This window comes from Castor canadensis, chromosome 6, assembly GCF_047511655.1.
Source record: "Castor canadensis chromosome 6, mCasCan1.hap1v2, whole genome shotgun sequence".
NCBI classification, from domain to species: domain Eukaryota; kingdom Metazoa; phylum Chordata; class Mammalia; order Rodentia; family Castoridae; genus Castor; species Castor canadensis.
In genome coordinates this window covers 84,983,484-85,009,287 of record NC_133391.1, presented here as the reverse complement: position 1 = coordinate 85,009,287, position 25,804 = coordinate 84,983,484, and the positions used below count along the sequence as shown (strand labels likewise).

Genomic DNA, 25,804 nt, shown 5'->3' with positions numbered 1-25,804 from the left:
TAATGTTTCTGTTGAGAAGTCTGCTGTGATTTTGATGGATTTACCTTTGTATGTTATTTGTTTTTTCTCTCTTACAACCTTCAATATTCTTTCTCAGGTCTCTGAACTTTTGGTTTTAATGATAATATGCCGTGAGGTAGTTCTATTTTGGTTTGGTCTTTTTGGTGTTTTGGAGGACTCTTGCATCTGTATGGGTATAGATTTCTCTAGATTTGTGAAATTTTCTGTTATTATTTTGTTGAATATATTACGCATTCCCTTTGCTTGCACCTCTTCTCTTTCTTCCATGCCCATGAGTCTCAGGTTTGGTCTTTTGATGGAGTTGGTGAGTTTTTGCATTTTCTTCTCACAGGACTTGAGTTCTCCTTTAATTACCATTTCATCTTCGAGTTCTGAGATTCTGTCTTTTGTTTGTTCTGTCCGCTGGATTGACCTTCAATTTTGTTTTGCAGTTCTGTTTCGTTCTTTTTTCTTAGGTTTTCCATATCCTGAGTCCCTTCCTCTTTAATGTTGTCTATTTTCATTGTTAGTTCATTTATCTCTTTTTAATCATGTCTTTGTTTCATTTTGGTGTTTATACAGGGCTTCTATGGTTTCTTTTATTTCTTCTTTTGCTTTTTCAAATTCTGTATTTTTCTTGTCTTGGAATTTCTTGAGTGTCTCCTGTACATTTTGGTTGACCATATCCAGTATCATCGCTATAAAATTCTCATTGATTACCTGTAGTATTTCTTCTTTTAGATTGTTCTTGTGGGCTTCATTGGGTTCTTTGGCATAGTTTATCTTCATTTTGTTGGAATCTGTTTCTTAGTTTCTGTTTTCTTCATTTCCCTCTAGTTCCTGTACTAATTTTTTGCTGTGGGGCAACTGGTTTCCTTGTTTTTTCTGTCTTCCTGTCATTGTCCACGGTGTTGTTATTTTCCCTGTATTGTGTCCCATTAAGTATTTTCTTGCTTGTAATAATAACAATGGTGATATTTACAATGGAAGGGTGAGAGGGGATAGAAAGTAAAGAAGTTAAAGAAAGTTAAAAACAAATAAATAAGTAGAAAAAACCAAACAAAGAAACAAAAGTTTTAAAAATATAAACAGGGAGAGAGAGTATACTAATCAACATTAAGCTGAACAGGCATTAGAGAGACAGAGAGAGGATTGAAAAAAAAAAAGAAAAAAAAATCTCTAAGTTCAAATGCAATAAAGTTTCATTCTTAATAATTTTGGTGTTAGTCCCTCAGCCTCCAATCCTGGAGATGGTGTCTCAGAAGTAGTTTTATCATCATCTCATGAAAGGGGAACAAAAACTGAATAAAACAAAACAATATAAAACAGCACAAAACAAAAAAAACCCCACAAAGTGTCCCAAGTTCAAATGCAATCCAGTTTCAGTAAGTTTTTTGGCATGCAGGTGTAGTTCAGTTATTGTCTCATCAAAGGAAGGGAAAAAAAAAGGGTATGGAGACAGTTGTGTGAATGGCTATCTGAGGCTGTGGCTTGCCTGCCTGCTGCTGTCAGCCTGCTGTTGCTGGAGGCTTTATTTATGCAAATCTCAGGAGTGAGTTTAACACTCACCTGGCCCTGCAGGCTTTGTTTACTCAGAGTTCTCCTGGGTGCAAGCTGCTGCTACAAGCTTTCCCCTTTGCAAGCACACTGGGGGAGGTGACACTGCACCCACTTTTTCAGGCCTGCATGTTTATTTATAGCTCACGTGGGAAGTGGGTCTTCCCCCCTCCTGTGGAGTTTTCCTTCCTCCATCACTTTTACAAGCTTTCCTGCTCCTGATTGCTGAGTGTGTCCCCGCTCCTGCCTTCTCCAGCTGACTTGTTGTGAGGGATTTCCCCATCCCCATCGTCGGTGCTCAGGTCACCCTGCCCTCTTTGCTATGTGTCTTTGTTGTTATTGCTTATTATTCAGTTTTTTTTTCCCCTGGGTGGGGGTGGGTCTGTCCAGGGGGCTATGCTGATCTGGCCCAGGTTTGTCTGTGGGTGTACCACATGCCGCTTAGCTCACTTTGTAGTCTGCGTTTTCCTAAGCCGTCTCGGCTCTGGCGTCTGGCGGTGGTGCGGGAGCCCTCCTGGTTTCTCTATTTAATGTGAAGTGGAGATGCTATGCACAGGCTGGAGATGTAGAGGAATCAAAGTTTTGCCTCTTCTGGGTGGTTTTTCATGTAAGGTGTATCTCTAGCATCTCTCCAAGATTTTACTTTAGGAGGCATGCTTTCTGCTTCCTCCCCCTTGCCACCATCTTGGAATTCCTCTAGATTTTCTTGTTTCTGAAAATTTTTCTTCAGTAAAGGGGCTTTTGCTTATCATTTGTACTGCAAATATTATGTTCATAGTCTGACTTTTGGTTTTGACATAATTTATGATCTCTTTAACTTCATATAAATGTAAATTTATATTGTTACATTATTTAATATCTTCTTTGTATCTTTTGTGCTTCATGTTTGCTTTGAAAGGTTGGAGATAATGTGTTAATGTGATATGATAGGTGTGTGTGCTTTTATGGTAGAATCATTTCATCAATTTTAATTAAGGATTGAATGTATTTTGTATAACCATAAATTAATTGCTTTGTGAGTGCATGTTAATTTCATATATTAAATTATGTTCAAATCTAGTACAGAGAATATTTCAAAATCATAATTACAATGTATGGACATAGAAATAGCTTACCACCAGTGTATACTGCCATATTAATGAGTCTCACTTTGTTTCCTTTAAGTATATAGTATCTGTCTCATAACAGTGTTATGAAAATGAGGTGACATACAGAAATTATACCAACTAACATTTATCTGTTATATATCAAATGACACTTTATAACATGTATAGTATATTAGGTTTTTATTTTCAAAACTATGCTGTGAGGTAGATGTTACTGTAATGAAATTACATATTGGAAAATAGTTTCAAAGAGCTTAAGAATTTGCCCAGAGTCTCAGATATAAATATAGCAAAGCTAATTTGCCATATGAACGTATGTTTGTGTGAAAATAACAAGTGTGGTCTTTTCACTGTGTTCTACTCCTGGGATATGACAGGTATTCATTTACTTCTCTTTTCTTTTTTTGCTTTCTGTTTCAATTTCTTATTCAATTTTAAGGAGTAAGATTGTAGACTAACACTTCCCACAAGTACTATTTTGAAAAATGAAAATGTTCTTTTTTATGCTATGTAGTAATGTAGCCACTAGCCAAATGTTTCTGTGTAGCATTTGAAACATGGCTAGTGTAACCAGGAACTGAAATTTTACTTTAGTTTCTATGGTTTTGGACATCACAACCTTAAATATGCAAATGCTCTTTTAGTATGTATAATACTGCGAACATATTTAGTGTATTAATTGATTATGTTGAAACTTTTCATTCTAGGTTGAAAACTTTAGCAGAAGAACTTATACAGACACAGCAGATGCTCTTAAACAAGGAAGAGGTTGCCCTGGAGCTGGAGAAGAGAATTGAAGAGTCTTCTAAGACCTGTGAAAGAAAGTCTGAGTAAGTAAATGAAAAACGATTTGAAGGAAGAAATTCAAAGTAATATAATTTTACAGAAATACTTAAGTTACATGCTATTATGGACATAACATTTCTGGAAATGAAAAATTTTAAGTGTAAGGCTTTGTATATTTAAGTTACTTTCTAGGACTCCAGGAAAGTCATTCTGCATTTCTCTAAATATAGTATACTCTGGAAAATTGTGCCCATGTTTTTGTAAATATAGTGTGTTGATAATCTCTCTCAATGTTTTAATACTTTGTTAAAAGCTGCCTTCACTTTCTCAGATTCATTTATACCAGATGCACTGTAAATCCCTTCTTTAAAAAGAGTAGTTCAGTATCATCTAGAAATTGACTGTTACTGTGTTAGAAGGACCAAACAAACTTACCAGAAAATAATGCTGGACATGCTGATACATGCCTGGAATCCTAGCTACTAAGAGTGGACCTAAGAGGACTGTGGAGCCAGCCAGAACAAAAGTATGAGATCCTATCTGAAAAACAACCTAAAAGCAAGAGGAGGGGCATTTCTCTCAATTGGTGGAGAACTTGCCTAGCAAGCATGAAGTCCTAAATTTAATCTCCAGTACTGCCAAAAAAAAAAAAAATCCACTTTACGTATAAAAATCTCTCTGGAATTTTCTTAGTTGTTTTCGTCTTACTATTTGTTTATCTTGCTGATTTCTGAGTTTGTAAATCTCTTCCTGGGTCTTTGGACTTTTTGTCTTAATTATACTCTTGTCTTTTACTACTGCTGATTGCATTATCTTTTCTACTGCTTCAAAGTTTAAATTTTGACCTTAAATTTAAAATTACTAATCTGATTTGTAGTAGCTTTTAACTACAGGATTTGTTACTGGAATGGTTTCTCTAATCCTGACTGGAATATGCAAATTGCTTGCTATCATATTCTTACTGCTGGTTTGATTTATCACACCTATTGAGGAAATTGTGATGTGTTAGATTTCTGTGGCTTGCCACAAATTTTCAAATATTTTTCACTTCTCTGAAATTTCTGATCCTCTTATTTTCCTCACTATCTACATTGCAGAAAAAAATTCGAAGCATTAGTTGACAACTCCCTTATTTTGGGGGACTAGATATCCAAAGATACCCACATTAGTACCCATCGTTTTTCCTTATTCTATTAGAAGTTCCTTGTTCTAAGTTCATTTCTTATGATATAAAAAATTCTATTATATCTCATGAGGTATTTTGCATATTTTATATATTATGTTGAAGCTCCCCTCCCCCTGTTTTTCTTAAATTCCCAACTGGATCTTGATACTTTTTTATTTATTTATGCTCACTTCTTAATTATATTGAAAGTCTTGACTACAGAAACCAATCTTCACATCAACCCTGTTCTTCTCCTACTTTTATTTTGCAGTGCTGGGCTTCATATCCAGTGTGTTGTGCATGCTAGGCAAGTGCTTTACCACTGAGCTAGTATACTTCCAGTCCTCCAAACCCTCCTTTAGTTGCTTTCTTTTTCTTCAACTACTGTTTTTGCCTTATGTTCTCTTACTTTAAACTTGTTCCAAGAGTAACTGTGGTCACTCTATTCCTCAATTACTACCTAGTTTTCAGACCTAAGCCTAGGTCTGGCTTTTGCACTATCTCTATAGTTAGAAATCTCTAAGATTACCAGTGCTTATACAGCTATTCCATTCCCACATGTATGCCTGATTTTGAAAGAATCAAAGTCAGCATATAACAGAGATGCTACCCATGCACACCCATGTTTGTCATGGCACTATTCATAATAGGAAAGTTATGGAATCAGCCTAGGTGTCCATCAACAGATAAATGGATAAAGAAATTTGGGGGGGGAGGGGAGGTGGCACAATGTATACACATGTAAGTAAATGTAAAAATGATAAAATAAAAGGAGGAAACAAAAAACAAACAAAATTTGGCAACTATTTTTCTTGGCCACTTAGGGGTATCTGACTTCATTGACTTCATGTTCCTTCTTTTCCTGTGCCATTTGGAACCCAAGATGATGATTACTACAGTCTTTCAGCTACTCTTTCACAAATTTATTCTCTTCTACCCAGACAATCTATTTTGGGGTTCCTAAAGACATGGCTCTATGCTATGTGACTTTTCTCCCTGAACTCTCTCCATTCTTGCTCTCTTAAAGTTGATCCACATTTATTATTCTCACTCACACTTCTTGCCTATTTGATATCCCTCTTTGGATGTCTACTTCCCCGTGGCTGAGGCTGGATTTAGAAGCTCCTTAGTATAGCCCAATCCAGCCTCACCCAATCCAGTTCACTTTTAGTACTCTTTATTTCTGTGAGTGACAGGACCATCTATCCTGTTACATAATATAAAATGTTGCACTTGAGTGTGACCTTATTTTACTTTATATTTAGTCTGAAATAATCCTATTTCTAAATGAGGTTATATTATGAGGCTTCAAGGGTTATGACCTGAAGGTATCTATTTTTTGGGGGTGGGAGGATAAAACTCAATTTGTAACAATATGTATATATCATTATTTGTCTAATTATTCATACTTTAAAGTACAAATAATTTCTAGCTGTTGGCTTTATTACAAGTAAAAGTGCTCTGAATAATTATGTGCAAGTTTTTATGTGATCGTAAATTATAATTTCTCTGGGATAAATGCCTAGTTATATAGTCAGAATTGCATGGTAATAGCAGGTTTAGTTTTTTAAAGAGCTGACCACTAGAAATATGTGATTGATGTAGTTTCTCCTCATCTTCACCAGCGTTTGGTGGTGTCATTTTTAAAATTTGAGTTATTATAATAGGTTTGTAGGTAGTGATATCTGATTTTTGTTTAATAGGCATTTCCCTAATGTTTAATATTGTAGAATATCTTTTCCATGTACTTGTTTTCAGTGTGTATATCTGTTTTGATCAAAATACCAGTCCATTTCTTTTGTTTATACTTTAGATGTATTATTATCACTGAGCTTTTTATATATTTCAGATAGTAGCCTTCATCAGATATGTGATTTGCAGATTATTTTTCTCCTGGTATACAGCTTGTCTTTTCATCTTCTTAGTAGGATCTTTTGGTAAAACTTTTAATCTTACTGCAGTCCATTTTATCTGTTTTACCTTTTCTGATTTGTGCTTTTGGTTATCAAGTCAAGAATTCTTTGTCTCACTCTAGATCTCGAAAAATTTTCCTTCATTGTTTTTTTCTCTAAAACACAATAGCTTTAGATTTTATATTTAAGTCCAGATCCATTTTAAGATAATAAAAATTATGTACATTTAAATATCTACTTCTATTGAGATATAATTGACAAAATCCTATGAGTTTAAGATATGCAGTGTGGTGATTTGATACAGATATATTTGTGAAATTATTATTCAAGTTATTTAACACATTCATCACCTCAGTTACCCTTTGTTTTATTTTGCTTTACTTCATGGTGAGAACATTTAAGGAAATTTCAAATACACAATTCAGTAATGTTAACTATAGTCAACATGTTATGTATTACATTCTCTGAACCTACTCATAACTGGAAATTTGTACCCTTTGATGAACACTTTTCCATTCTCTCCACCCCCTACTCCTTATAACAACTACTCTGCAGAGTAGAGTACTGGGGGTTGAACTTGTGCTTGCTAAGCAAGCACTCTACCTCTTGAGCCATACCCTAGTCTTTTTTGCCTTGTTAGTTTCAAACTAACTTTGCCTGAGCTGGTCTTTAACTTTGTACTTTTGCCTCCCAAATAGCTGGGACCATAGGTGTGCACTACCATGCCCAGATTGTTTTTGTGATAAAGTGTCCTTAACTTTTGCTTGGGCTGGCTTCAAACCTTGAATCTTTTATCTCCATCTCTAAGTAGCTGACATTATAGACATGAGCCACCACACCTGGCTCTGAATTCAACACTTTTAGAGAAAAAAAGTGAGATCATTTGTCTTTCTCCGTTCCACTAATTTCATTTGGCATAATGCCTTTAAAATTCATTTCTGTTGTTACAAATCGCAGGATTACTTATTTTTAATGGTGGAATAATAATCAATTGCATATTTATATGTCACAATTTTTTTATCCATTGAAGATAATTGTTTTCTATAAAGTATGGAAATTTTTAATGTATTGCTTTTTTATATTTTATAAGGTTGAGGTTAACTTTCTGTATAAACATATACTTTTTTACAGCCCAATTTTTCAAAAGGCAGTCTTTGCAACTTTGAAGTGGTTTGTATATTTGTCAAAAATGATGTGGGCACCAATGGCTCATGCCTGTAATCCTAGTTACTCATGAGGATCAGGAGGATCATGATTTGAGGCCAGACCCAGCAAATAGTTCTCAAAACCGTATATTGAAAATACCCAGCAGAAAAAGTACTGGCAGACTGGCTAAGTGGTAGAGTACCTGCCTAGAAAGCATCAGAACCTGAGTTCAAGCCCCAGTATTACCAAAAAAAAAAAAAAAATCAGATGGGCATATTTGTGTAGGTCTATTTCTGGGTTCTTTTTACTGTTTGTCTGCCAATACTTAGTGGGAGAATTAGGGAAAAGTACATGTATCAAGATTTCCTGAGACAACTCTCTTGTTTGTGGATTGCTAGAACTTATGGGTTGCAGTGTTTAATTGTATTCAAGGCTGAGACTTATTACAGTGATATAAGCTATATATCTGTAACTCTGTCAATCATCTATCTATCATCTGTCTGTCTGTCTGTCTGTCTATCTATCTATCTATCTATCTATCATTACCTATCAGAGCTAACAACACAGGCAGTAGCTGGAGGAATTCACTTTCAGATTTCTTTGTTATTTCCTTTTCAAGAAGGGTCATACATAGTACACTCTTCTCCCTGCAATGAAAGTAAAAAACTTGGGTGTGATGTTGCTGTTTAGGGAAGAATTTTAATTAGGGCTGATCTAGGAACCTTTGCCCTAGCATATACCAAAATTCTAGACACAGCAGATATGCAGGTGTTCAGCATAGAACCTATGCTGTGCATAGTCTGGGCACAGGGAGTTACTTTACGCTCACTTTTATGTGAATGTAAAGAACCCTTTTCCAGACATCGTTCCAGATGTCAGCCAATGGCCATCCTTGCAAGTAGGCTTCTCTAAGGATAGCAGCCTCAGGAACACTGTGTTGTTGAATTGGATTGGTATATTCAGTCAATTTTTTTTACGGTTATTATGCCTTATTTGTCATTGCATATTTCAGTTTTACATAGATTATTTTTATTCCTTTAATTTTTTTGAGCCTTTCTCATTAATCTTTATGAAAGACTGATAACAATAATGAGTTTAGAGCATTATTTTCAAGTATATCCACATTTTGAAAACCATTTTTCTCTCTCTCTTTCTGTTTTGTGTGTGGGATTTTTCCTTTTTTTTTTTTAGTGGTCCTAGGGTTTGAACTCAGGGCCTTGCACTTGCTAGCTATAACTTGAGCCATTCCCCAGTCCTTTTGCTCTGGTTATTTTTGAGATAGGGTCTTGTCTTATGCCTGGGTTAGCCTGGACCACGATCCTCCTACTTACTCTTCCTGCAAAGCCAGGATGTACAGACACGTGCCACCCTGCCAAGCTTTTTACTAGTAAAGATGTGGGTCTTACTAACTTTTTGTCTGGGCTGGCCTGAAACTGCCTCCCGTGGAGCTGGGATTATAGGCATGAAATATGGAGCCTAGCCCTCTTTTCTTTTTTTAACTAATCTTCCAGATACTGCATACAAAAATGTACTACCTGGTTTATTTTGAATTGTTTCTTTTACTGTTGTCATTGTTTTGATTCAGGCCTCTTTACTTCATGGCTTCTAAGATGAAAAAAAACCTTTAGAGTTCTCTTCACAGAAACTTAAAATGCATAGTGGATGTAATCTTTTCCAGTACCCTGTCCTTACAGATTTTTATTGTCTTAAAAATCAAGTTCCTTTGAATGGATTTAGTGAGAAATGAAAATGCCACTTTATTGTGAAAAAGCAACTAATAAGTTGGCATGAATTTACCAACAAATCTGTAGCTTTAAAAAATAGGCCACAGACTATTGAATGATAATTATGTACATGATAATTATCATTTATTGAATTCTGTATGTAGAGTAATCTGTCTTCTAAACATTTCTAGGTCCCCTACAAATATTCGTATTAGTTCTGTTTTTCCAGACTTTCACTCAGTTCTCTGAAACTCACCTGGGACTTGAGGCAGTGTATTTGAGGAGCTCATAGTTTTCTTTATTGTAGTCACTGACGTTGTATCTTACACAATTAGAATAGAACTTAGTTCTGAAAACATCAATCACCAGCTTATTTATAAATAAATCTTAGTGTGGGTTATATCTGCCTGCAAATACTTATTCAGAATAGGTTAATATTTTTACCCTTTTAAAGTTTCAGTTTCTAACCACATTGTCCATTTCTGAAGCTTTCCCTAATTTATAATCTGTTGTCTCTTATGCATTAGTAAGTTACTTTCAGCAGTGCATGGCTCAGTTCTTTTAAGTGGTCAATGCACTGTACATGTGGGGTCTTTCCAGAGGCATTCCTATCACCAATGTGTGATTTCCTGTGGCCTAAATGAGGGTACATTAGTTTGAAATTCCCAAACTAAACTGAGGGCAGCCTTCAAAGAATAGTTCTCTAAAGGAGTGATGGGGAAATATACTGTCATTATATTGGTAATACTGGAAAGATTTGTGGACTTACTTTATGCTCACTCCCTCAATCACACTGATCCCTCAGTCCTTGTCATAACTGCTTTCCCTGACTCCACACACACAAACCTCATCATGTACATACAGCTTGGTGCCACGGCTGTCAACCCTAATGTGATTTATTTTACCTTAGGCATAGATCTGACCCTAGCTATATTACCTTTGGGATTTCAAATCAATTTGAGATCTACTCATGTCATTTCCATTCATTTTAGGCTCTCCACCTCTGGGTCTAAGTGTCTGTACTCTGTGAGGTAGATGGTTATGCATAAATAAAGACGAGTGCCATAGATCATAATGTATTTAAAGGATCTTGAATGCGTTTAAATGCTTTCTTCCATTTTGTTAATGCTAACATTTAATAACCATTGTGATGACTTAAAAATCTGTTTAGCTTCATATTTTTTATGATTCTGAAAGACTCCTATAAAGAGGAAAATGAATGGAACAAAAGCACGACCTAGATAATATATTTTTCCCATTAATATCTTTGCTTCTTAAAGAAGTTGAAATAATTTATATTTGATTTTATTTTCTTTTAGTACTGTGCTTCTGCTGAGCCAAAAACAGACACTTGAAGAGCTGAAGCAATCAGTCCAGCAGTTGAGATGCACTGAGGCAAAGTTTGCAGCACAGAAAGAATTATTAGAGCAAAAAGTACAAGAAAATGATGGGAAGGAGCCACCTCCAGTCATAAATTATGAAGAAGATGCACGATCAGTTACATCTATGGTAAGCTAAAGAGTTTCCAGTGAGAAACTTGGAAAGAGTAGCATCAAGGTAATAAGTGAGCACAAAAATTAATTCTGGTGCCACAACACATTATTGCTCGTTAATGTGCAAGTCTTATTAAATTTGCTGGTAAATGCAAAATAGACTTATTAGTCACCTCAGGTCATCTGAAGAGCATTTTCAGGAATCACCTGCAGAGTCAGAGGGATAAAGCTCTTCTCTTGCCTTCAAAACTGTTAAAAGAAAGTCTGCAATTGGTTTTATTTCTGGGAGTCAGCAAGAAAATAGGGTGTTATTCTTAAGTAGAAGTAAGAAATAAGGAGAAAGGTATTTATTTACCTCATGTTAGTGGTATGTTTGTTATTTTCACAATACAAAATATGGATTTAGTTTAAAAAAGATTTTTTCTGAATATGAGTGTGGCTAAAGTGGGAAAGCACCTGCCTGGCAAGTTCAAGTTCCAAGTTTAAATGTCTGTTCTGCCAGAAATTTTTTTTTTTGTTCACAGATATCCTTAAATCATTCAAATTCACAACTTAAAATTCAGTTTTATGTAATTTTAAGTGCTTACAAATGCCCAATATAAATCCTTCCTCCTTCCCTTTCTCCTTTCCTTTTATATATGTATCATCTGTTATCTTTGTATCTTTCTATTTATGTGTCTATCTATGCACCTGTCTATCTGTCTGTCTGTCTGTCTAATCGTTGATCTATGTTGGTGGTTCCTGCTAAGGGGCAGTTTTTCCCAGTCAGAGACATTTAACAGACATTTTTTTGTTGCAACAAGTGGTGGATATTATTGTCACTTAATCATCCTGTAGTGTACAGAACAGCCTTCTATTCACACTGACATTTCATTGACTGAGGGATATTCTCGTTTTTTCCTGTGGATGTACTCCATAGACAGAACTGTTATAGTTCATGAATTTAGAGTTGATATTTTAGTAATTTTTAGTTTACGTGATTCTAAATAATTTGATTATAAACAGATTATAATGTCTCCCTACTAAAAGGCTATATTTGAAACCACAATAGATGTGGAAATGAAGTATTTAAAATATTGCGGTTGTTGCAGTTTTTGATGTTAATTGAGCCATGCTTATGTATGCATCACTGTGAACTGTTAACTCCTTGCTCTCCAGTACCATTCTACCTGTAAGGGCCCCAGTCAATGTACCAAGGGCTCTGTTGGAATCTCCTTCTATTATGATTCTTTATAATTATCTGGCATATACATTCTTCCGGAGGAGTTTGTCAGGTTTTTTTCTTTTGCTTGGGTTTTGACAACCTTAAACCTTTTGTTCTCTGAGTGTGTTTAATATTTCTTGTCTCCATGTAGATATGAAATTGAATAATTAATTAGTTAATGGAGTGACTTTGTGGCAAATTGGTTAACGCTAGATAATTTATTTTATTTTAAGTAATTTTATGTGCAGATAATCCATGTTGGCATTGTCACGATAGAATAAAAGGTAGTTTATACTGAGGACTGGGGTGAGCTCAAGTTGCTGCTTGAGCTATTCTCAATGAATGACTGATTAAAAACCTGGCCTTCAAAATTTAAAATACAATAGTTAATTTTCATTTTATTAAGGATTCGTGATGATTTGAAGTTCAGTCTTTCTTAGTCATTGAACTGAGTAAATTATTTTTCAGAAATGTATAAGTAAGTTTAAGAGAACAAACTGCCTTTTGGCACCTTCAGGCTTTTCTCCTATACCCACTTGGTGATAATACCTTGCAAATTTTTATATAGTGCTCCATATTTCATTTTCCAATTTATTTTTGATAATTGAAATAATTATAAATGCATCTTATTTATTCATTAAAATAATGCCTTTAGTAAGTCTTTAATTAAAAATTATAATTTAGTTGGTGTGATGGCAAATTCCTGTAATCCCAGGACCTAGAAGGTTTATCACATTAGAGACTAGCCTGAGCAACACTGGAAGACTCTGATTTATCCCCCTGCTATCTCCTAAAAATCTAATGTCTTTAATTGTAAAATTTATTAATTTTACAAAGGAATACTATAATGTATGTAGCTTAAAGTAATAAGTTTGTGTTTTTGACAATGTGTGGTGGTGCTAATTTGTAATCCCAGCTACTCAGGAGGTAGAGATTGGGAGGATTGCAGTTCAAGGCCAGCTGTGACAGAAGTTAGTGAGACCCCCTTCTCAACAAATAAGTCAGGTGTGGTGAGGCACAGCTACATTCCCAGCTAGGTCGTGAGGATAGGTAGAAGGGTCATGGATTGAGAGGCTAGACTGGGCAAAAATGTGAAAGATAACTAAAGCATAAAGGGTTGGGGAAGGGGTTATGTCTGAAATGGTAGCGATGCCTCGCATGTGTAAGGCTCTGAGTTCAAACTTCAGTACCACCAAAACAGTTGGTGTTTTATAAATCATACAGGGCACCCCCCAAAATTGGTGCCAATTAAGTAATTGTATATTTTATGAAGTAGAAATTTATGCAATGCATAGTTCTTAATACTGCCCACCAATATCAGTGAACTCTTTGCATACTTTAGTGTTTCAAGTACTATTTAGAATATAACTTTTCAATTTACTTGAAACCAATTAAAACATTAAATCATAAATGATTTTTTTGCCTAATGACTATTTAAGCATTATTTTATGAATAACATTACAAAATTATGTAAGTAACATGGGCATTTCTAATTGATACTCCCTTTTCATAAATTCCATCTTATAAACAGTGAGCATTTCAACAACAGACATTTAGGTGAGTATTGGAAGAACTCAGAATTATAGTATGATATCATGGAAACGTACTTAGGTTTCTCGACAAAGAACGTCACAGGATGGATCCACTGCAAAGACTGTAAATAATGAGCATGTCTGGACTGTTCAAAGTCCAGCATGGAGGCCTAAGTGGAGGGAAAGGTGACCGTATAGTGAATGAGGTTAGAGAGGCAATGAGAAATAGATACTCGGATCTTGGGAACTTGTGGACCATAATTAAGGATTATAGCTTTTCTCTGAGTAAAGTGTGGAGTCATTGGGTCTGGGGTTATAACAAAGAAATGACGTGCTATAACTTTGGATTTAAATGAATCACTGTGGCAGCTTTGTTGAGAATGTTTTTAAGGGATCAAGCATGGAAGAATGAGACTATTGGATTCACTCACATTCTAGAAGATAATGGTTTGAGGAAGGATGGTGGCACTGAAAGTGGCTAGAAGTGTTTAGCTTCTGAATATGTTTCCAAAGTTGAGCTCATAAAATTTCCTCTAGATGTGAGAAATGAGAGGACTCAATGATGACTTTAAGATTATATAGTGCTTGTGGATTAGAGGAACAGAATTGGTTTTGAGCAATGTGGAAAGAATACAGGTCGAGCAGTCTTGATGAAAAAGATAAAGACTCAGTGATCTTTTTAAAAAGATAAATCAGTAGAAATTTGGGTATTTTGGCCTGGAGGTCAGAAGCAGGATTTGGACTACAGGTATAGTTTTAAAAGTTGTAGCTATCAGATGCTATTGATTGTATGAGGTCACCAAAGGAGAGAAGATAGAGAAGAAAAGAGGAACAAGTATTGAATTCTGGAGCACTTCAGTTAAGAGGAAAATCAGAAGTTACTGAGAACTAACCAGTGTGGGAGAAGAAAATCAATAAAATCAGGTATCCTTGAAATCTAGTGAAGAAAATATTGTAAATCAGAGGAAAAAATTAGTTATTTAGTGTTACTGATAAGGTGCTGTTAGGTGAGAACTGATAATTGAATTTGGAGTTAGCAACATGGAAGTCATTGATGAGCAATCTTAATAAAATATTGAGGATATTTTGCTGCAAAGGCATGTAACAAACAGGGCAGTAATTTTGGGAATGTTGACTATTTATTTATTTTCATTTTTATTAGCATATATTCATTGTATGGGGGGGATTCATTGTGCCAATTCCCAATAGTTTTACATTGTACATTGGTTAGATTGCCCCCATTTTCTCATACCCCTGCAACCCTGTCTCTGTCCCACTTGAGACAATTATAAGAGGTATCATCATTCTATTTCATATATGTATATGAAGCCCATCGACCATATTCCCTCACCTTCTGCTCCTACATTCACCCTCCCCTTTCTACAAGTACCCCCATATAGCTATTTTACAGTCCTGTCTTTCATTTTTAATTTCAAAGTCAATGTTCAAAGGGGTTTCTAAATGTATTCCAGCTATGAGTATACTTAATTTGGTCAGTGCAACCCCCTCTGTTACTCTTCCTTAACCCTTCCCTACCACCCTCATTATTCAACAGTTTTTCAGTACATATTATGTCCTCTACCTGCACAGATGCAATGCATTTCAATATTATTGACTATCATTCTCTTTTCCTTTTCCTCTTTCTCCAAGTGCCATACAGTAGTTCACTATTACAAACATGTTCTACATATAAATGTGTATATGATCATGTTTGTTTTTGTGTACATGTTTGTCTTTTGGATCTGTCTTCCATATATGAGTAAAAACATGAGGCCTTTGTCTTTCTGAACCTGGCTTATTTCACTTAACATGATGTCCTAAAATTTCATACATCTACCTTCAAACTATACAGTTTTGTTCTTCCTTATGGCTGACTTAAACTCCACGATGATTGAGAAAGGAATTTAAACTACGTGCGGACGAGAAATAACATCAAGAGGGGAGTTGTAGTTTAACAAAGCGGGGTGGTCAGTGCATAGGAACCCTAGAGTTGACAAAAGACAAATTGTAAACATGGAAGAGTAAAACTTTGAGTGACAATGCTTGTTTTCCTAATGTCATCAGGAATTCAAGAAAATACTCTTTCAGAAGATAGGTTGTTAAATCATTTGATGGTGATAATGATAGGTTGGATAATTGAATCTTAAGTTTTTGAATTTATTATTATTTCTTCTTTGGATAAGTCTATTAGCAGAATTAATAATAAAAAGGAAACATCTTTAATGACTCACCTATAAGGGAATATTATGAATAATAGTTTTTATCTACCACAAGAAAAACTTGCTGCTTTATAAATCTCAGTATTATCTAAACATAATTTTGGTTTATTTCCAATGAAAACATTAAGAAGATTAGTCTTTTTTCATTACACTCTGAAGCTTATAGACTACTGGAGGGGACTAAATTTGTTAGAACTTTGGCAGTAGTATTCTATTAGAGAGGAAGAAGTGAATGATAACATGTGTCTTTAGTGTGTTTGGAGAAAATACTTTTAAGGCAGTTACAATTTAGAAAGATACAAAACAGTGGTAATTTTTGAAGGGCATTTGCCCACTGTGGTAGTAGTACTAGTATAAGAGTTTTGACATATTGAGTTGATCATTTCAGTTAGGTTATTTCCCTGCATATATGTTCTGCTAGTTTTGAGGTTAAGTTGTATTCTAAGAGGTGTGAATTCAAGAATTTGGGACATGTTGGGTTAAATCAAAAGAAATAGTATTATTGACTGCAGCAATCTCCTTAGTCATTAATATCAATCTCCCAAGAGGGGAACTATCATATGGAATGCAGTCTCTGAAAATGTTATGCTAGCTCCCTTTCAGAGAGCCCCCTGTGAAGGGACCACAGTGCAATGGGAATGCTGAGTCAGAAGATAACATTCGTTCTCATTGAGCTGTGATGGTGATGGATTAAATGTGTTGATAATTCTGAAGGCATTTTGAGTTGCTTACGTGGTCTGTAACCTTAAGGATTATTTTATATAATACTCCAATTATACCTCTTGAAGGAAGAAATATCTGCCTTCTGAGACAAGTGAGGAATATAAATTCCTTGTTTCTTCCCTTGCATAGGGATGAAAATATCAGAATTTTCTAATCTCTGAGTAAACATCAGCTACTGATTTTTACTATTTTATCTGTATACACATAAAAGTACTTTTCTTTAGGTCTTTTTTTGGGTGTTTAGTTGTAAGAACATAAGTTTTCATTCAGTATCTGTTGAATTGATTAATTGGACTTCCCTTCCACTCCAGAGTAATCAGTTTATTTATCTTTATAACAGCATGTACTTTGAACCAAATGTAATATTTTAATTTTTTTTTTTCACGGTACTGGGGCTTGAACTCAGGGCCTTCACCTTTATTAAATTATCTTTTGGGGGAGAATGCTTTCCATCCCTTTTTGTCTTCCCTTCACTCCACTTGGTACTGTGTTCTTGATAGGCTATTGGTGGTTTCAGTCACCTGTTTTTTTTCCCTTGGTTTAATTTTGTTTTGTGAGTGTGTTGGGTTTAGGTTAGTGTATGTATACTATTTCTGCCACTGGTCTGTGTGTAATCTAGTATTAGCTAACTCAAAATAGTAAAACTAACAAAACAAAGAAAAAGAAAAAAAAAGAAATCAATTGGGAGAGCTGGACAAACAGGGAACAAAACAAACAAACAAACAGGAAACACATAAAAAAATTCCAGGATCAGAAACAATAGAATTTCAGTCTTAGTAGTTCTGGTGTTACTCCTTCAGCATCCAGTCCTTGTGTTGGTATTTAAGCAGAAGCTCTGTCTTAGTCTTGCCAGGCGGTTGGCAAGACTCACCAGTTTTTTGCCCTGTCTTTCCCTGTCTTTCAGTGGCATCTGTTTAGTCAGCTCTTCCCTCAGTGAGGTGTGGCAATTTGAGTTTGTATATTGTCCTTAGGTTCTGGAAAATAGCTCTGTAGCCCACCAGCCATCCTGCTTTGGAGTTGAATTTTTGCTGTGCTGGTTTATTGGGGCTTGTTTCTTTGCCTTGCCCTCTTTCTCTGGGGCAAGGTCAGAGATCCATCAGCCAGCTCCCTGCTGTCAGCGTGTTGTGCTGGTTTGCTGATTGTTTTCAATTTTGCAACGTTTGACTTTGGATGTTGCTCACTGGCTCAGGAGATGAGCTTTGTGGACTGCTACTTGCCCTATTTCAGGCAGCGGCTTATCACCGGCCTGCAGTCAGCCCTTCTGCCTTTCCAGTCTTTGTTTACTGAAAATTCCTATGGAGATCAGCTCCTTGCTCTTCCCTCCTTCTCCACTGTGCTTACAATACCCCACCCTCTCTGCTGTGTTCCTTTTCAGTTCCTTGTTCATTATTCAGTTTTTTTTTGTGTGGGGTGGGGGTCAGTCTGTCCAGGGGGCTATGCTGGTTTATCCCAGGGGTGGCTGTGGGAATACCATGTGATGTTTGTTGCTCACCTGTTGGTCTGCCGGATGTCTCCCAAGCAGGTTTGGAGTTGGCGTCTGGTGGCACGGGAGCCCTCCTGTTTTCTCAGTGTAATGTGGCACAGAGAAGCTTTGTACGGGCTGGGCGTTCAGGGTGTCAAAGTTTTGATTCTTCTTGGTGCTTTTTTTCTGCCAAATGTAGCTCCAGAGTCTCGGCAGGATTTTTCATTTATGGAGCTCATGCTGTCTGCTTCTGCACTCTAGTCGCCATCTTGGATCCCATGTCCTTCACCTTGAGCCACTCCAGCAGCCCTATTTTTTTTGTGAAGGGTTTTTCGAGATAAGATCTCATGAACTATTTGCCTGGACTGGCTTCGAATGGTGATCCTCCTGATCTCTGCCTCCTGAGTAGCTGGATTACAGGTGTCAGCCACTGGCACCCAACAAATGTAATAATTTTTAAAGAAGAATCTTACTTTTATTTGAAATATAACTAAGAGTTTATGGCACCATATGATAGACTCCTATGTTTAAAATATATTTAGCTTTTCTATGAGAATTGGCTTTACTTTGATGTTTCTGAAATTGCACATTTTGTTTAATCCGTTTTGCTAGACTAACACACAACATATATTTATTTTTTCTGTTTATTTTATTCAGTTAGTTTTGCTTAGTTGAATGGCAATAGCAATAAAATCCTGTTTTGTTATATTTTCAACCAACCAGAATATCTGATTTGTTAAAATTTGCCTGTCCTTTGACTTAGTAGTAATCTATTTTACTATAGTGTCTGATATTTCAATTTTATGCTTAGAACACTAAAGTGGGCCAAAATCAATAAAGGCATCATATTGACAGTGTCATTAGAGTTTTACCTGTTTTCCTTATGAGGCACATTTTCTTTCTTTCGATACCTAACATAAATGTTATTTTAAGCCTTGCTCACGAAATGGAAATACACTGAGAAAAGTGCCAGACTAGGAATCAGGAGACCTGAGTTGAGCTTTGTTGTCTTCGTTGTATAACTGCAGACGGGTTCTTTAATCTTTCTGACTTTACCTTTCTGCAGAACAAGGAAATGAACATCTACCTTGTTTGTCTTATACTATTTCTGTGACCCTGAAATGAGACAATGTGTATAAATATATTTTGATGATGATTATTACTATTATTATGATTGTTATTATCATTTTGGTGGTACTGGGGATTGAGTTCAGGACCTTTTGCTTGCTAGGGAGATGCTTTATGATTTGAGCTATTCCTCCAGCCCTTTCACATTGGTTATTTTTGAGATAGGGTTCATAATGGTATTTGTGCAGAGATCTGAATGAACTAGGGGGAACATAAGATGAGACTGCCTGAATGAGAATCTTCCAGGCAGTAGGAAAAGCTGATATAAAGGCCTAAGGCAAGAGTTTACTTCTTTTAGTGGAGGAACTCCTGTGAAGCCAGTATGGCTGGAAGAGGAAGAGTATAGAAGGAGATGGGGTCAGAGAAGTAGTAAGCTTTTAGATCATGTAGATCCTTATGAGGATATTTGATGGTAACTCTTAGAAAAATTGTAAATAACTCAGGTTTCTGAGCAAAGACTCAGAAACTATGTACTAACATAGTTTCCAGTCTTTTGTTAATACAAAGACAGCCTCTGTAAAAATCCTTTATAATACTATCATGTTCACATGTGGAATTTTTTTGTGTAAGGTATGTATTATTTTTTTGTTCAGGTTGCATAGGTTTAGATTTTCCTATCAGAGTAATTTAAAAGTTTGTGAACAGTTATCAGTTATAAATATGATCATGAGATAATAATAATGGCATTTTAATTAATATTTTAGGTTTATAGACTAATAAATTACTTTGGCCATACAAGGGTTTGAATTCATGGCCTTGTACCTGCTGAGCTTTACTGCTTGATCCACATCTCCATCTCTTTCTTCTTTGGTTATTTTTAAGGTAGGGTCTTCCTTTTTGCCATGGCTGGACTTCATTATGATCCTCCTATTTTAGGCTTCTTACCATAGCTGGGATGACAGGTGTGTACCACCATGCCAAGCTCTTTTTCCTTGAAAAGGAGTCTGGAGAAGTATTTTGATTGGGTTGACCTGGAACCATGATCCTCCTGATCACATCCTCTTGCTTAGTTTAGGATGACAGGTGTGAGTCACTACAACCCAGCTATTGGTTGCAATGGGGTCTCACAAATTTTTCGCCTAGGCTGGCCTTGAACTGCAGTCCTTACAATTTTAGCCTCTGAAGTAGCTACGATTACAGGCTTGAGTTGCTGGCACCTGGCAGACTATTAAATTTTTGCTTCCAAATTTCATGTGGCATGAATTTTACTCTGCTGAACTCTCAGTGTCTTATTAGACCATTAGTAATATTAAATTCTCTTATGGAGCAGATATCAAAAGTATGTTCACCAAGATATGTCATACTTTATGTAAATTTGATATCTACATTTTAAACTTATGAAACAGAAGTTAGGTGGTGATTATTATTTTAATCACTTTCCAAATGGGTCAGGTCAAGATTCCTTTAGTTATTTCTCTTTGGTTCATATAAATGAGGTCATTTCACCTCAGACGTTAGCAAATGGATATGCCTGAGCTATGTTTGCATTAGGTCATGATAGCTTCAGTTTCAGGAAAATTGAAAATAAATACTTAAAAGATTCAGGGTGGTTTTTAATTTGTATTTTGCAAATTATGTGTGCTCATATTCATATGCATAGGTAGTAGATAGGCCAGAAAAGTAAAGGAAATGTAGCTTTTTCATTTGGTTTTTTAAAGAATGTGCATTACATACACACACCCAGTTGGTGCTCTGTATCTGTAGGTTTTATTCTGTATTCAACTAGCCACAGATGGAAAATATGTACACACACCAAAATTATGTCTTCCCTGAACGCATACAGACTTTTTTCTTGTTATTCACTAAACAATCTAGTATAACAACTATTTACATGGCATTTATATTGCATTAATTATTCTAAGTAATGTAGAGATGATTCAAAGTATATGGGAAGATATGCACTGTTTGTACACAAATACTGTACTATTTTACTTAAGCAGTTTGAGCATCCACAGATTTTGGTAAATGTGGGGAGTTTGGGGGCCATTCATTTCCCCTTGGATAACCAGGGACAACTATCTTTTTCATATTTGTCTTTTAAATTATAGATTTTTTAATTTCATGGTATAAACTAACCATGGGTGAGCTAGATCTAAAATAATACAATAAAAGGAGAGGAATGAAATAGTAGATAAGAATGAAATATTTGCTGTGATCTCTCACATGCATTCATTTATTTCAGATTCAACAAGTGGATTTTGATTGGTTACTACATAAATATTATGTATTGGGCTTCTGGGAATAGTGAAGCAAAGATAGAGTAGACTTAGATGTTGCTACAGGTTTGGTGAGGGAGATGAAACAGAGCTCATTGAAGTAACAATGAGATTTGTATGTATTCATACATTAAAACATTTAGAAAATTTAGGTGTCAAGCAGCACCTAGATACATAATCAGGAATTTTTTTTTTGGTGGTACTGTGGTTTGAAATTAGGCCCTTATATTTGCTGGGAAGGCACTCTACCACTTGAGACATACCTCCAGCCTTTTTTGCTCATAGGGTCTCCTTTTGCCTAGGCTGACCTGGACCATGATGTTTTAATTTATACCTTCCAGGTAGCAGGATTCTAAAGATGTACGATACTACAACAAGCTTTCTTTTTAGAGATGGGGGGGTCACTAAATTTTTCCCTGGCGGGCCTCAAAACTTGATCCTCCCAATCCCTGACTCCCGAGTGGGTGGGATTACAGGTATGAGCCACAGCACAGCAAATGTTTCTTGAGGGAATGAATGGTACAGAGTTTTTATTATTATTATTTTAAATTATTCATTTACTCACATGTGCATACATTGTTTGGGTCATTTCTCCTCCCTGCCCCATACCCCACCCTCTCCCCCTCACCCCCCTCACTTCCAGGCAGATCCTGTTCTGCCCTTATCACTAATTTTATTGAAGAAAAGACATAAGCATAATAAGAAAGACAAAGCATTTTTGCTAGTTGAGTTAAGGATAGGTATATAGAAATATTCCTAGCATTGCTTTTGTCTACACATGTGTTACAACCCATGTTGATTCATCTCTAACTGATGTTTACATGGTTCCTGATCCCCTTCTTGTGTTGACCTCTGTTGCTTTCAGGTTTCTGTATTAGTTCCTCTGGAGTGGGGACATCAAATGCTTTCATGTTTTGGGTTTTCTGCCTATTCCCATATCTCCTATATGTGTTCTCCCCTTGTCATGTGATCCAAGTCCAACCACATTGCTGCATTTACCCTAGATCTAATGTCCACATATGTGGGAGAACATACGATTTTTGGTCTTGTGAGCCTGGCTGACCTCGCTAAGAATGATGTTCTCCAGTTCCATCCGTTTACCTGCAAATGATAAGATTTCATTTTTCTTCATGGCTGAGTAAAATTTGAAGCCTCAAATTATTTTTCAGAGTGGTTGCACCAGCTTGCATTCCCACCAGCAGTGAATTAGGGTTCGTTTTTCCCCATATCCTTGCCAACACCTGTTGTGGTGGGTGTTTTTGATGATGGCTATTCTAACAGGGGTGAGGTGGAATCTTAGTGTGGTTTTGATTTGCATTTCATTTATGGCTAGAGATGGTGAACATTTTTTCACGTGTTTTTTTTTCCATTTGAATTTCTTCTTTTGAGGAAGTTCTGTTTAGTTCAGTTGCCCACTTCTTAGTTGGTTCATTGATTTTAGGGGAGTTTAGTTTCTTAAGTTCCCTGTATAATCTGGTTATCAGTCCCTTGTGTGATGTATAGCTGGCAAATATTTTCTCCCACTCTGTAGGTGGTCTTTTCAGTTTGGAGACCATTTCTTTTGTTGTGCAGAAGTTTTTTAATTTTATATAGTCCCATTTGTCCATCCTTTCTCTTAGTTGCTGGGCTGCTGGGGTTATATTGAGGAAGTCCTTGCCTATACCTATTAGTTCCAGAGTGTTTCCTGCTCCTTCCTGTAGTAACTTCAGAGTTTCAGGTCTGATATTTAGGTCCTTGATCCATTTTGAGTTGATACTAGTACAAGGTGATAGACATGGATCTAGATTCAGCTTCTTGCAGATGGGTCACCACTTTTCCCAGCAGCATTTGTTGAAGAGGCTGTATTTTCTCCATCATATATTTTTGGCCCCTTTGTCAAAAATAAGATAGGTATAGTTGTGTGCATTCATATCTGGGTACTCTATTCTGTTCCACTGGTCTTCATGTCTGTTTTTGTGCCAGTACCATGCTGTTTTTATTGCTGTTGGTTTGTAATATAGTTTGAAGTCGGGTATTGTGATACCTTCAGCATTGCTCTTTTTGCTGAGTATTGCCTTGGCTATTTGTGGTCTCTTGTGTTTCCAAATGAACTTTAGGGTAGATTTTTCAATCTCTGATGAAAGTCATTGGGATTTTGATGGGAATTGCATTAAACATGTAGATTGCTTTTGGTAGTATAGCCATTTTTATTATGTTGATTCTTCTAATCCATGAGCATGGGAGATCTTTCTATCTTCTGTAGTCTTCCTTGATCTCTTTCTTCAGGAGTTTGTAATTCTCCTTAGAGGTCATTTACATCTTTTGTTAAATTTACTCCTAGGTATTTGATTTTTTTTGAGGCTATTGTGAATGGAATTGTTTCCACATATTCCTTCTCAATTTGTTTGTTGTTGGTGTATAGAAAATCTAGTGATTTTTATAAGTTGATTTTGTACTCTGCCACCTTACTGTAGCTGTTGATGGTGTCTAAGAGTTTTTGGGTAGAGTTTTTTGGGTCTTTAAGGTATAGGATCATGTCGTCTGCAAATAGGGATATTTTGACAGTTTCTTTACCTATTTGTAGTCCTTTTATTCCTTCTTCTTGCCTAATTACTCTGGCTAGAAATTCCAGTTCTATGTTGAATAGGAGTCGGGATAGCAGGCAGCCTTGTCTTCCTGATTTTAGGTAGAATGGTTTCAGGTTTTCACTGTTAAGTATGATGTTGGAGCCATCTTGTGGCGGCCTGAGCAGGATAGTGGAGCCATTATCTGGGAAGCCCGTAGACTTTGGGCTCAGATTGGCTGGTGGTGTGGGGCTCCTGGCAGGATGGAGGATGTGGTTGTTTCACGCAGAGCTAGTGCCCAGCCCAAGGGTCAGGAATCTTGGTTGGGCAGGGATCCAGCAGGGCTTGAGGGCTGGAGATCCCGGTGGGGCGTGCCTCAGGTCGTCCCATGTGGAGCTGGGGCCTGGCCAGGTCTGAGGGGCAGGGGGCCAAGGGGCAGGGATCCTGGTGGGGTGTGGATTCGGGCTCAAGCTGGGGCCCGGCTTATCCCGAGGATTTTGGGATCCCTGCGGGGCATGGATCCAGTTGTCCCATGTGGAGTTTAGGCCCAGCAGGGCCTTTGTGGCAAGGGGCCCGAGACGGGAGGATCCTGGCAGGGCGTGGATCCAGGGTGGGGCTGGGGCCCCATGCGGCTTGAGGTGCGGGGATCCCGGTGGTACTTGGATCCTGTGCAGGGCTGGGGTGCGGTGCGGGCCGAAGGGCAGAGAGAGCAAGGCGGAGCGGAGCAAAGGCTTTACAGCCCTATGGGGTGGAGATTTGGCAGGCTGGCTGTTCTTTCATTAGAATGTGGCATGGAGAAGCCTTCTATTATCTAGGGGTTTAGAGTGCCATCCTTTCGACTCTCCCTGGTGCTTTACCTCAGCCAAGTGTGTCTCCTGCGTCTCAGTAAAGTCCCTGGTTCACCGAGCTCATGTGGTTTGCGGCTTTGTCTCAGTTGCCATCTTGGTTCCAGTACAGAGTTTTAGAAAACTGATGTCACTCCTGTTTTAAAAATAATTTAAAATTAGGATATATTCATTATACAGGAGGGATTCATAGTGACAATTCCAAATAAGCTTATATTGTATATTGGTTATATCACCCTTATTTTCTCTTCTGACTCAACCCTCTCTCCACCCAACTTAAAGCATTTGTAATAGGTTTCTTTGTTCTATTTCATATAACTATATGAAGTCTTTCAACCATATACTCTCATCTTAGTTTCCTTCATTTCCCCTCCTCCTTCCCAAAAGTACTCTCCCCCGCACTGTACCTATTTTACAGTCCTTTCATTTTTAATATTTAAGTTGATGTTAAAAGGGTTTTCTCAGTGTATGTCTGCTGTGAGTGTACTTTATTTTGGTCTGTTGAACCCCTTCCACTACCCCTTTACCTCCCACTCCCCCATTTTTCAACAGCTTTAGTATATATCCTTACATCTTCTATGTTTGCAGATGTTATATTTTATGATATTCTAGATGCTGTTTCATTCTTTTTTCCTTTCCCTCTTTCCCCTTCTCTCTTTCCCCTTTTTCCATACAGTAGTTCCACTATTATAAAAATGTTCTACATATGAGTTTGTATATGATCATGCTTGGTTTTGTGTAAATTTTCATCTTTTGGATCTGTCTTCAACATATGAGAGAAAACATATGGCCTTTGTCTTTCTGAGCCTGGCTTATTTCACTTAATATTATGTCCTCCAATTGCATTCCATTTACCTTCAAACCATGTCATTATTCCTTGTGGCTGTGTAAAAACCCCATTATGTATACCACATTTTCTTGATCCGTTCCTCAGTTGTAGGGCATCTGTGTTGTTTCCATAGCTGTGCTATTATTAATAGTGCTGTGATGAACATTTGTATATAGGTGTCTTTTGTTGTATCCTGATTTATGTTCCTTTGTG

The 25,804-nt window shown here is 36.7% G+C and overlaps 1 protein-coding gene across 14 annotated transcripts in view; it reads left to right on the top strand.

The window, feature by feature from the left end:
• Fer (FER tyrosine kinase) overlaps positions 1 to 25,804 on the top strand; it is a 486,842-nt gene that overhangs the window by 141,691 nt on the left and 319,347 nt on the right. For 13 of the 14 annotated variants that reach the window (XR_012449076.1, XM_074076987.1, XM_074076984.1 and 10 more), the window contains 2 exons: positions 3,371 to 3,493; positions 10,717 to 10,906. Coding sequence is in view for 13 of the 14 variants with exons in the window: in XM_074076987.1 (XP_073933088.1) it covers positions 3,371 to 3,493; positions 10,717 to 10,906 (313 nt within the window). In the remaining variant the exon portion in view is untranslated. Of the gene's footprint in view, positions 1 to 3,370; positions 3,494 to 10,716; positions 10,907 to 25,804 lie in introns of those variants that run through there. The other variant, XM_074076993.1, reaches the window with a different exon arrangement.